The sequence below is a fragment of the Anoplopoma fimbria genome, chromosome 11, assembly GCF_027596085.1.
Source record: "Anoplopoma fimbria isolate UVic2021 breed Golden Eagle Sablefish chromosome 11, Afim_UVic_2022, whole genome shotgun sequence".
Classification (NCBI taxonomy): Eukaryota; Metazoa; Chordata; class Actinopteri; order Perciformes; family Anoplopomatidae; genus Anoplopoma; species Anoplopoma fimbria.
In genome coordinates this window covers 640,438-652,892 of record NC_072459.1, presented here as the reverse complement: position 1 = coordinate 652,892, position 12,455 = coordinate 640,438, and the positions used below count along the sequence as shown (strand labels likewise).

At 41.3% G+C, this 12,455-nt stretch overlaps 2 protein-coding genes across 3 annotated transcripts; both read left to right on the top strand.

Moving 5' to 3' along the window:
- Positions 1–1,974: 1,974 nt before the first annotated feature.
- On the top strand, positions 1,975–5,200 carry LOC129098034 (keratin, type I cytoskeletal 50 kDa-like). Of its 2 annotated transcripts, XM_054606979.1 has the most exons (8): positions 1,990–2,403; positions 3,261–3,343; positions 3,497–3,653; positions 3,729–3,890; positions 4,011–4,136; positions 4,305–4,522; positions 4,720–4,731; positions 5,098–5,200. In XM_054606979.1, exons 1-8 carry the CDS (start codon positions 1,990–1,992, stop codon positions 5,198–5,200), a joined length of 1,275 nt encoding a protein of 424 aa, XP_054462954.1. The 2 variants fall into 2 exon arrangements, with proteins under 2 accessions (XP_054462955.1, XP_054462954.1); XM_054606980.1 differs by lacking the exon at positions 4,720–4,731 and having other exon boundaries at positions 1,975–2,403.
- Positions 5,201–7,288: 2,088 nt separating this feature from the next.
- Positions 7,289–12,138, top strand: LOC129098204 (keratin, type I cytoskeletal 13-like). Its single transcript, XM_054607190.1, has 7 exons — positions 7,289–7,758; positions 9,829–9,911; positions 10,005–10,161; positions 10,237–10,398; positions 10,519–10,644; positions 11,661–11,875; positions 12,081–12,138. The coding sequence occupies exons 1-7, from the start codon at positions 7,345–7,347 to the stop codon at positions 12,136–12,138; spliced, it is 1,215 nt and encodes a 404-aa protein (XP_054463165.1). The 5' UTR covers positions 7,289–7,344.
- Positions 12,139–12,455: the final 317 nt, after the last annotated feature.

Here is a 12,455-nt window from a genome sequence, read left to right as displayed (position 1 = left end):
CATCTAAGTAAATCCAAATTAACCTTTTTAAGGATAGGAGACAGATTCATCTTCACCAGATCTTCCAGTTGGTAGGAGATATGGATTCCCAGATATTTAAAGCCGCTGTGAGACAAATAAAAAGCCTCCCCGCAGTGGATTTACCCACATTGACTTACAGCCAGAGAGACTACTAAATTCATTGATAGTTTCTAGCACAGCGGGAATTGATTGTTATGGGATGCAGAGAAATAGCAGTATATCATCTGCATAAAATGAAACAATATGCTCCATTTTTCCATTGTTAATACCATTAAAATGAGGTTCAATGGAAGTGCAAAACAAAAGCGTGACCAGTTGACAAATGTGACGAGTGCCACGCCCAAGAGTGAACCGGAGTGATGTGAAGCCATAACCATTGCTTGTGGAGAGGTTTACAGAAATTTGTAATAATTAATAAATATGGCATTAATGTCCTGAGATGTAAACATTTTCCGTGTGAGTTTTTGAGACTTGAAACTTAATTATGAGTACTAGTTGCTTAAAAGTTCTGAAAGTGAATTACCCGGTTTGTTCCCATATTCATATAACCTTTGTGTTTGTTTGAAAAAAATAATACTTTCTCTGCTGTTGGGATATTAAAGTATTAAGAGCAGCCCTTACAACTGTCATTTTTTTGTAGTTTTCTTTAGTTGAATATTGTTTGTGCATCTGTTCAGAAATGACTAATTCTGCCTCCAAGTTTTTCTGTTCAGATATAATTTTATTCTTCTTTCTACTACAAAATGAAATTATTAACCCTCTATTATGCTTTGGTAGTTTCCCAGAGTGTAGAGGGATTTACAGAGCCATTTTCATTAATTTCCAAAAACATAAAAAGATCTTTCCTGAAGTAGCTGCAGAATTCTGGGTCCGATAAAACTGTTTTATTACATTGCCATCTAAAGGTGTGTACCGGGCTTTGTAAAGTTAAATTGAGAGTAATTGGGGCGTGGTCTAAAATGTGAATTGATCCAATCCTACAATTTAAAACTGAGGCTGCTGAAGCACGTGGAAAAAGGAAGTAGCCTAGAATAAGAGTTATGGGGATTTGAGTAGAGTGTTAAGTCTTTGCTGAGGGGTCAAATCCTCAAGCCTGGTAATAAAGTTTGGTGGTGAGATAGGTGGGACATATACATTCAAAATAACAATATTGTGTCCATATAGATAACCTTGGATCAAAACATAGCCCCCGTTTGGGGCGGACTGTACTGTCTCAATAAAAAAAAGGTATTTCCTAATGATCGCAACTCCTCTACTTCTGGTGGAATGAGATGCAGAATACACCTAACCTACCCAGTCTACTTTAAGGGTCTCCTGGAGTAAAGCAACATCTGCCCTCTCTTTTTTTAAGGAGGCTAAGTTTTTTCTTCTTTTTTGATTGGATGATTGAATGGAACATTGTGGACCTGTGGACTTTCAACGCTTCATATTTTGGCATTATTTATTATGATTATATTTAGTTGGGTAAATCATTTGCTGAGCTAATTTTAGTTGCATATTAATTATGTTTTCATGTAAAGGCATGGAGTTGACCTTTAGAAGCACATAGGGAAGGTGATGATGTAAACAACATAAAAACCTTGAGGTTAAAGGATCACAATTCAAAATGTTGCTCTGGGCCCATAAAATAACTATTTAACTTGTGAGGCGTTTGTGGTCAGACTGGATTTCTGGTCCTCGGGGCTCTAAAGGGACTGACAGAACCAGACCATCTGGTACAACCAACTGTTGGGCCCCTCTGAGACCCCGCCCAGTGGCCCTGGAGCTTCTCTTGATGGACAGGGAGCAGCTTGGACCAGTTTGCTCTCCTGGCCTCTGGGCTGCACCGCAACCTACGTGGCATCTTTGGCCACCCTACCTGCCTGACCAGCACCACACCCCCAGCCTCATTTTGAGGTATATAAGGAGCCGCCGTCCGAACAGCTCTTCACTCTCTGCTCAGAGCCGACGACCAGCCGACCCTCAGCCATGACCTCCTTCTCCAACCGCAGCAGCTACATGTCCTCCTCCATGAGAGGCTCCACCATGATGGCCCCCTCCATGTCCTCCTCCTCCTCCCGGCGGCTCGGCAGCTCGGGGGCCGGCAGCGTGTACGGAGGAGCTGGAGGGTCTGGAGTCCGGGTCTCCAAGGCCTCCTTCTCCTCCTCCGGTGCCGGCGGTGCCTTCAACCTGTCCGATGCCGTCGACGTGTCCGTCAGCGAGAAGGCCACCATGCAGAACCTCAACGACCGCTTGGCCACCTACCTGAACAAGGTGCGCAGCCTGGAGAAGGCCAACGGAGAGCTGGAGATGAAGATCAGACAGTTCCTGGAGAGCAAGACCAGACCTGAGGGCCACGACTGCACCGCATTCAAGGTCACCATCAAAGACCTGCAGGACAAGGTGAGGACAGAAAGACAGAACACCTGCAGCTTATACAAAGTCTACTTAGGCTTCTAGGGTTTGTTCAACCAATCAATCAGATGTACTAGGGCATTACTTTGAGGATACAACAGTTACATTCATACTACACATGTTGAGTTTTTAAGGCTGATTCAGCTATTTTTGTTTATTGTCTATAAATTGTTTGTTGTCTATAAATTCACAATTTGAATAAATAGAGAATAAGGTTCCAAGCAGTACGGAGAAAATCACATTATTATCTTTATCTGTCTAGATAAAAAAACAGATGTCATGTTACGGCCGAGGTGATCAGTGAAACTACAAATGCACAAATGATAAAAAATATTCCATCACAAGTTAAAGTGCTGCATTCAAAATCCTAGTGTCCTCAGCTAAAAAGTGAAAATACTTGAATATCGGCCTCAGCTGGAGGTGGGGGTGTCAGGTGTGGACAGGTAACAGGTGTGATGTCACCTGACTGTGATGTCACCTGAGAAACAAAGCTGACTGTTTCTGTACAAATAATACATTTAAATACATTTTACATCTTTAACATTACTAATTATTCAGCATTTTAAGGTCCTTACTTTTAGTTTTTGTAAGAATAAGTTAAACAATGTTGGATTCCTAAGAATGTTTTTGGGTTTTAGGTTATTTAAGATTCATAACTTTTTTGAAAGCCTTTTAAGGTTTTCAGTTTTTATTGGTTTTACTACTTTCATGACTTTTTTTATATAAAGGTTTTAGTTTTAGATGAATTTATATGTTTTTTTTCCCTTTACTTTTAAGTTTTAAGGATTTTTGTATGTTTTGTATGTTTTAAGTTGTACGTTTCTGTAACTTTTTGAACTTTTCAGATCAACTACGCTGCTCGTGGAAACGCCGCCCTCGTCCTCGCAATCGACAACGCCCAGCTGGCCACCGATGACTTCAAACTCAAGTGAGTGTGAGACTTGTGTGTTTCCTTCAACATGGAACCGTAGATGGAAACATAAAATAGTCTGATTAAATCTGTCGGTCTGTGAGCAGGTTCTTCACAATCATGTCCACATTCAGGTAAGTTTCTGGAACTCATCCTCGTGTTTTTATTTAGGTTCGATAACGAGCTGGCCATGCGTCAGTCGGTGGAGGCCGACATCGCCGGACTGAAGAGGGTCTTCCAAGAACTGACCCTGAGCCGATCTGACCTGGAGATGCAGGTGGAGGGTCTGAGGGAAGAGCTGCTCCAGCTGAAGAGGAACCACGAGGAGGTGAGACCACTGAACCTGCTCATGAAATAAATAAAAAGATCAAAAGGCAGAAGTTTAACCGGCATCTTCCTGCAGGACCTGCTGGCCATGCGGGCCCAGGTGGGAGGTCAGGTGAACGTGGAGGTGGACGCCGCTCCTCAGGAGGACTTGTCCGTCGTCATGGCCGGAATCAGAGAACACTACGAGACCGTCGCCACCAAGAACCGCAGAGACCTGGAGGTCTGGTTCCAGGCCAAGGTGAGACCACAAAGTCCTGTTTCCTGTCCTTAATCTGGTGTTTGAGATACATGTACATCAGGCTGTTGTCTGATATCCTGATATTTGATCAATAACATCATTGATTGTTGATCCTCACAGTCGGCCGAGCTGAACAAAGAGGTAGCTTCAAGAACTGAGACCCTGCAGACGTCCAAGACTGAGATCGGAGAGGTCAGAAGAACTCTTCAGACTCTGGAGATCAAACTGCAGGCTTGGATCAGCAAGGTGACGAATCACTGAATCCACTAAATACATCAACTTCATCGAGTCATTAATCGTAATAAAAATGAATATATGTTTATTTATATTATAGAGAAGACGAAAGAAGAGAAGTTAGAATGCTTGCATGACTTTAGATCATGAAGTTTGAACTTTATTCTTTATTCTGAGCAGAAAGGAGCTGCCGAGGATCTTCTGGCTGAGACCAGGAACCGCTACGCCAACATGCTGGCGGGTTACCAGAGGCAGGTGGAGGCTCTGGAGGAGCAGCTGGCCCAGCTGAGGAACAACCTGGAGAACCAGAAGGTCATGTACACCGACCTGCTGGACATCAAGACCAGACTGGAGCTGGAGATCGCCGAGTACAGGAGGCTGCTGGCGGAGAGAGGTGAGTGGAGGGAGAAGACCCTTTTCATACATGTTTGTGTAAAATCACAAACCTGATTAGCTTAGCCTGTTAGCATGCTAACGTTAGCTAACCATCAGTGAACATCACAGTCCAGCTGATTGAATGTCTTTAGTTCTGCAGGTCATTTGGTCATAAAGTGTTGGACACATTAACATGTTGACCTGATGATGAAAAAGTCAGAGGATCAATAAAGTTATTACGGTTCATCCTGAGAGGAACATGAATCACAATCCATCCCATAATAGTTGAGAAGTTTCAGTCTAGACCAAAGTGGTCATTAACATCCATAGCTGCTAGCATGGCTAAAATGACTAATGAATATTGTGATTTTGTATCATAATTCATACACAAGGAAGAAAAATATGCATTTATTTTGTTAAACTCCAAATCAGATCACAAAAACATAAATTATTAAATATTTCAGAGTAAAATCATTTTTATCTAGTTTTTTGAATGTCACTATAACAATAAAAACCATCAGTTTGAGTCTCATCAGACAGAAAATAAATAAGTAAATAATTATGAATAATAATAAATGATGTATTTCCCGTCCTGCAGCACCACCAGCACCACCACCACCACCACCACCACCAAGACCAGCAGGGTGGTGACCATCGTGCAGGAAGTCGATGAATCTGGAAACGTGATCCAGAGCAGTTAGACCAGATTCAAACCAGAACCAAATGCTGTAAACTGAGTCTGTCAATAAAGTTAAGTTGTTCAATAAAAAAATGAATTCAGACTTTTTTTCTGTGGTTCATGTGTTCCTATTTCACACCAACATATTCATCTTCAATAAAGAGAATCAGATCTGATATTTGTATGATGAGGAAGCAGCAGCGTTTTCCAACAAATTTGTGTCCGTTTGAGTGCGTGTGGTATCACTTAAGACCTTTTATTTTATGAAGTACTACAATACGCTGTTGTATTTGAAAGTAATGACGTCAGGGTCTTTAAGGCCAAAATAATGAACAACCCTAACCCCACACTATCTACAAAATAAGAAACTCAACTTTCCTACAGAAACAAAACACAATACTGAACTCCCTATCTGTTAAGAAAACAGGAGAAAACAGAACCAACAACTTAAATGTTAGAGAACTAATAAACCTCCCCACAAACTACCCAGACTGGTTACTAATAAACCTCCCCACAAACTACCCAGACTGGTTACTAATAAACCTCCCCACAAACTACCCAGACTGGTTACTAATAAACCTCCCCACCTAAAGGAGGCCAGAGTTGAGTCAGTGGGCGTAACAAGCTGAATGTTAGCGATGCGACCAAACAAAGCTGTGACATTACAGCAGCACTAACTGTTCCATCACGTTGCTACAGGAAACTATTCATTCAGTTTGTGATGCAGGAAATCAAAGTCAGGATACTGAATGCTGCACAGCTAGTATAACACAGATTATAGCATTAATTAATCTATTGGTATTTAAAATGAATTATATTCAATGAATGGAACTATATTTCCTGTTGATTTGGACACAAACTAAAGTGATTTCCACGTTTCTTTCTTTATGGGACATGTGTCAGAGTTACATACAGTCCTTGAATATAACGTTTAAATCTGCTGCAACAAGTCGCCAACGCCAAAGTTCTCCTCTGAGCAGCTGGACTTTAATTACTCAATGGTTTGGACCGTAGGCCAATGGTTCAGGGCTGGATGCCTCCATCACAAAATTGCTCAGCTGTGATGTTCACTAGGATGGTGTTTTTAGTTTTCAACAGACAGTCCCATCAGTCTAAGTTCTCATCAAACCTCTACCACTCAGCTGTCTTTGTGGATTGGAGCCATTGGATCATTGGTTGGAGAGCAACAGCTGATGATGATGGGAGGCTCTGAGCAGCCAGTGGAGGGCTGGAGAGGTTGTGGTTAAAGAAGGAAGCATGCATGGGGGTCTTATTGTAGGCTAGAAGCATCAGATGGCTCCCAACGCCCCCTTTAATGGGAATCACAGCGTGATGAAGAAAAGTTAACAAAGACAGTTGATAACCGCACATGTGATACTCTTTATTTCTGATTGGGGATTTGGGTTTGTTGAGACAGCTAATGCAAAGAAAGCCTGACTCTGTTGAACTAGTTCATTAGTAAACCCCTCAGGCGGAAAGAGTTAAAGGCCATCAGTTCAGAGAATAAAGAAGTAATGACTACTTGTGACAACCGTCATAAAGAGAGAGAAAAACATAATAATAATAATACGAATTTAAAGAATATGTAAATAACAACACTTATAAACATAAAGAAGGAATAATTGGACAAAATAAACACACACAACAAAACAAATGTGTTAAAAAAATTTTTTTAAATGAAAAGCAAAATGGCGAAAAAGAAAAGCAAAATGGCGAAAAAGAAAGTTTTAATGTTGCACATGTATACAGAAGAAACAGCCAACTCTCTGATTTAAACTCGTTATATTCACTAAGCCACAGCCATCTTCAAGTCCTCTAACAAACTGGTCCAAAACATGGGGTCAGGACCCCAAAAGGGGTCTCTAGATAGACCTCATGGGTCATGAGACAATTATTCCAGTAAAAACAAAATATAAAATAAGCCTTTTTTGATGTGGTTTTGTCTTTTACCAGACATCTTCCTTGTGAAGCACTGGGTAGTTTTATTGGATGGTCAGGAAGCTGAGAAGGTGCCGGCTGTAAACCCACCTGACCTGCTGAACCAAACCTGCTCTATTTGTTCTCTGCTGTTTGTTTGTGGTCGGGGATTTCGAGGGATATAAGGAGCCGCCGTCCGAACAGCTCTTCACTCTCTGCTCAGAGCCGACGACCAGCCGACCCTCAGCCATGACCTCCTTCTCCAACCGCAGCAGCTACATGTCCTCCTCCATGAGAGGCTCCACCATGATGGCCCCCTCCATGTCCTCCTCCTCCTCCCGGCGGCTCGGCAGCTCGGGGGCCGGCAGCGTGTACGGAGGAGCTGGAGGGTCTGGAGTTCGGGTCTCCAAGGCCTCCTTCTCCTCCTCCGGTGCCGGCGGTGCCTTCAACCTGTCCGATGCCGTCGACGTGTCCGTCAGCGAGAAGGCCACCATGCAGAACCTCAACGACCGCTTGGCCACCTACCTGAACAAGGTGCGCAGCCTGGAGAAGGCCAACGGAGAGCTGGAGATGAAGATCAGACAGTTCCTGGAGAGCAAGACCAGACCTGAGGGCCACGACTGCACCGCATTCAAGGTCTCCATCAGTGACCTGCAGGACAAGGTGAGGACAGAAAGACAGAACACCTGCAGCTTATACAAAGTCTACTTAGGCTTCTAGGGTTTGTTCAACCAATCAATCAGATGTACTGGGGTTCAATTTGAGTTGACAATGTACCGGTAAATGACATACTTATTTTTTAACGAAATGTGACATTTTGTTGATGGCTGGTTCACACTTTTAAGGGTTACAATCTTAAAAGTGTGACTTGTGTTTGTAAATAATAAATTAAAGGAATTCTGACATACCTGCCAGAGTATACAAGTATGGTTTAACAAAAATCATTGTATCCAGTAATATTTGACTCTTGAATTAAATCCTTAAAGTTATTTTCCTATAAATAAGTGAAAGTATAAAGTACAAAATAACTTCAATTGTTATATTTTTATTGATTGTACTGTAGACATTTGCTTTTTTGGTCTGATACAGGAGACTACAGAGAGTTTTCTAGAAAAGTACCTGAAGAAAATGTGATTTTTACAGCTCAATAATGGACAGACATTACATAATAGAAGCATTTAATTCTCTGACAATGAAAACATGAAGACATTTTGAGATTGTAAAATAAGAGTTTTACTGTTTTGTGTAAACATCAGGCGGCTTAACATGTGACTGTTAATATGTAAATATGTACGTTTGTCCAGCTTCCTTCAGTAAATATGTGTTCAGAATGTTTGAGTGTAATGAAACGAGAAAAACAAAGCTGAATGATGTTTTATTTTGGGGATTATTGAGTTTTAAGTTTAATAATTTTTCACAATCTTAATTTCTGTATTAGTTTAAAGATTACGCTTTTTTGTAAAGTTATAAGTTAATAAATAAGCTTTAATTTAGAGTTTTAAGGTTTTTAAGTATGACAACTTAATTTGTTCTGATTGGAGTTTTTTTAAGTTTTAATTTAGACAAAAATACTTTTCGTTTTTTGGTTATTTAGATAGTGCATAACTTATGGTTATTTTTAAGCTTTATAAGTTATACGTTTTTAAGGTAATGTTTAATAAAACATAGTTTTTTTTCACATTTTACAAGTTTAAGTTTTAAGTCATAGTTTCAATGATTTTTGGTAATAGGACCTTTACTGTTTTTTCAACTTATAAAGTTTTTCATTATGATTTTTATTTAATTTAATTGTACGTTTTAGCTGTTCGGTTTAGATTCATGTCATTAACTGATCTTTATTTAGTGTATCTCACCAATTGTCACCTCATTACTCAAATACTTTTACATCAGTGGAGGTTTGAGCCTTTGCGGGCATTAAAAGGTCCTCAAATCCACGTCTGCATAAACATTGTGCTTTGTGTCGCAACGCAACAAATTATGAGGAAAGAGTAAATAACTTGTTAACTATTTAAAAGTTGTTGCAGTCTGTACATTAAAGTTCATTTACACAAAACTTACATTTATACAGAAAACAGGAACCCAATGTAGCATAATCAGATAATTTGGCAGATATTACATACTTATAAATAAAAACCAGAACGAGAAAGAAATAACATAATCATGGAATGAGTCAAAACTGGGACACGGTAATAAATTGCCGGTTTGTGGATCCACAAGGTAACAGAACTTCATGCAATGAGTTTATTTTGTCTTCGTTCTTAACAACTTATTTTTTGGGAAGACATTATCATACAAAACTTATGTTAGGATAAGGTAACGACACCACAACAACAAAACCACAATGTGGTGTCGAAAAACCTGTCTCGTAGCAGAAAGTCCTGGGTTTGTTGGACCCGTCCGCCTCCCCTCCTGCCTCCATAAGTAGTCTTATTGATATTTTCCACTACGTCACTCGTCACGTGGATGTGTTAAATTAATGTGTCCACCACCAAAAAGGATCCTTATTGACTTCCGTTTGCATAGTTTTCATCCTAAAGGTAGACAGAAAAAAAACAGACAATCTTGTCCATGTACAAGAAACCAATAAATTGCACCTTGTGACTTTTTCACAACCTGCCGTGATACTTGAACGTTATTTCTCAACTTTCTTTGTTTTACAAACCAAAGAAAGCTGAATTAAGTCTATGACGCCTTTTAGTCAACCTGCTGTTTTTCCTCTTCCTTCCTGCTCAGATCTCCTTCGCTGTTTGTGGAAACGCCGCCCTCGTTCTCTCAATCGACAACGCCCAGCTTGCCACCGACGACTTCAAACTCAAGTACGTGGTGACTGCACCATAAAATAGTTGTTTTTTTGTCGACATTACTTCCCAATCAAGTTTCTGGAACTCATCCTTATGGTTTTTTTGCAGGTACGATAACGAGCTGTCCATGCTTCAGTCGGTGGAGGCCGACATTGCCGGGCTGAAGAGGGTCTGCCAAGAGCTGACCTTGAACCGGTCCAGCCTTAAGATGCAGGTGGAGGGTCTGAGGGAAGAGCTGCTCCAGCTGAAGAGGAACCACGAGGAGGTGAGACCACTGAACCTGCTCATGAAATAAATAAAAAGATCAAAAGGCAGAAGTTTAACCGGCATCTTCCTGCAGGACCTGCTGGCCATGCGGGCCCAGGTGGGAGGTCAGGTGAACGTGGAGGTGGACGCCGCTCCTCAGGAGGACTTGTCCGTCGTCATGGCCGGAATCAGAGAACACTACGAGACCGTCGCCACCAAGAACCGCAGAGACCTGGAGGTCTGGTTCCAGGCCAAGGTGAGACCACAAAGTCCTGTTTCCTGTCCTTAATCTGGTGTTTGAGATACATGTACATCAGGCTGTTGTCTGATATCCTGATATTTGATCAATAACATCATTGATTGTTGATCCTCACAGTCGGCCGAGCTGAACAAAGAGGTAGCTTCAAGAACTGAGACCCTGCAGACGTCCAAGACTGAGATCGGAGAGGTCAGAAGAACTCTTCAGACTCTGGAGATCAAACTGCAGGCTCAGATCAGCAAGGTGACGAATCACTGAATCCACTAAATATCCATTACAAAACAGCATTTCTTCCAGCGAGTGAGATTGGTTTATTCATTCATATGTTTTGTAATGTTTTGTTGTAATGTAAGTAGAATAAGACGTCATCTGCGTATAAATGTATTTAATTGTTATGTTAGTAGAATAAGACGTCATATGCGTATAAATGTATTTTATTGTTTACTCTGTTACATTGGACACCCTTTATGTGATTGTTCTGGTGGACAGAAGACAGGAAAGAGTGAATATCCTTATCTCGTCCCCCTTTGCGGTGTGTAATTTGAGGATCTTAACCCGTGAACTGCAGTATTACTGTAGTACAGTATCTTGACTCAGTTGATAAATGACCTGGAACCCACATTTTCCGATTGCTTGGATCTAAAGTTCTTTCTGTATCGAAAAGCACTATTATCGTTTCAGTATCAGAATCAGCTTAATTGGCCAAGTATGTGAACACAACAAATTTGAGTTTTTTGCTGACAGAGAACCTGCAGCTCTTCCAACTCAGCTGTTTCTTTTATCTGAAGGCGTACGGCTGAAAGGTTCCTGGCTGAACTTGTACTTGTGAACTTCCTAACTGGTTGCACATTACATGCATCAATCTACATACTGTGTATTCTGCGTGCAGCGGACCAGGACCTCCGTAAGAAGACGGTTCAACAAAGTTCTGTGTTGATTAAAGATGGAAGGGTGGGATCTTTGTCGGTTGGTGTAATGTTGGCAGTGTTCTAATGTGGTGAGGTTTAACATTTTCTATCAGTTATGTATCATTCTGAAAAACAGGGATGATATAGGTTGACTTAACTGGGGAAGCCACCAGGCCTTGTGCTTTGTTGGAAGGTATTATCATGAGTTTAAGTGGAGGAAATGGTTTATCCAGAGCTTCAGCTGAAACATGTACTGTGTTAAGTACTAAAGGGTCGTCTTACTGTAAAGTCAACCTGACAGTAACTGTTGAACACAGCTGACCCGACTGTCCTCCTCTTCCTCCTGAGCAGAAAGGAGCTGCCGAGGCTCTTCTGGCTGAGACCAGGAACCGCTACGCCAACATGCTGGCGGGTTACCAGAGGCAGGTGGAGGCTCTGGAGGAGCAGCTGGCCCAGCTGAGGAACAACCTGGAGAACCAGAAGGTCATGTACGCCAACCTGCTGGACATCAAGACCAGACTGGAGCTGGAGATCGCCGAGTACAGGAGGCTGCTGGACGGAGAGAGGTGAGTGGAGGGAGAAGCAATATGATTTAATACTGAATATTGTTAAGATATAAATGATAACGGGTCATATAGTATAGCATGTTGATCAGCTTTATCTTCTGTTTCTAAAAGTTACATGTTTATGTGGGAATAAAAATGTGTGACAAAGAAACCAGGTAAAAGACAATAAAAGAAATCCCAAATAAACTAAAATCTATTTCTGCAGCAGCAGCTCCAGCAGCACGACCCGGGTGGTGACCATCGTACAGGAAATCGACTTGTGATCAGCAGCAGTAACACAGAATAAAACCAGAATAATCTACAAATCGAACGCTGTCTGAGGTTCTTCAATAAAAAGTCTGACATTGATTTTGTGGTTCATGTGTTTTAATTTGACAAGAGAAGAAGAAAACGGCAAAAGAAATAGAAGAGAGAGAGAGAACCTTATCTTCTACTGTATAAAAGGAATCCTGCTCAGGTTCCAGTTTAGTTTTGACAAAACATCAGGAGTTCATGAGATCTGAGATTTTTCCCCAACAAAACTTGAGACTGCAGTTAAAGCAGGTAAACAAACTGAAGGTGAAGACCGCCCTCATGTGGC

Excerpts from the sequence above, each read along its gene's own strand:
- LOC129098034 (XM_054606979.1), top strand. The coding sequence starts at position 1,990 with ATGACCTCCTTCTCCAACCGCAGCAGCTACATGTCCTCCTCCATGAGA. Across the intron at positions 3,654-3,728 it reads TGAAGAGGAACCACGAGGAG|GACCTGCTGGCCATGCGGGC; the intron begins GTGAGACCACTG and ends ATCTTCCTGCAG. Across the intron at positions 3,891-4,010 it reads AGGTCTGGTTCCAGGCCAAG|TCGGCCGAGCTGAACAAAGA; the intron begins GTGAGACCACAA and ends TGATCCTCACAG.
- LOC129098204 (XM_054607190.1), top strand. The coding sequence starts at position 7,345 with ATGACCTCCTTCTCCAACCGCAGCAGCTACATGTCCTCCTCCATGAGA. Across the intron at positions 7,759-9,828 it reads TCAGTGACCTGCAGGACAAG|ATCTCCTTCGCTGTTTGTGG; the intron begins GTGAGGACAGAA and ends CTTCCTGCTCAG. Across the intron at positions 9,912-10,004 it reads ACCGACGACTTCAAACTCAA|GTACGATAACGAGCTGTCCA; the intron begins GTACGTGGTGAC and ends GTTTTTTTGCAG.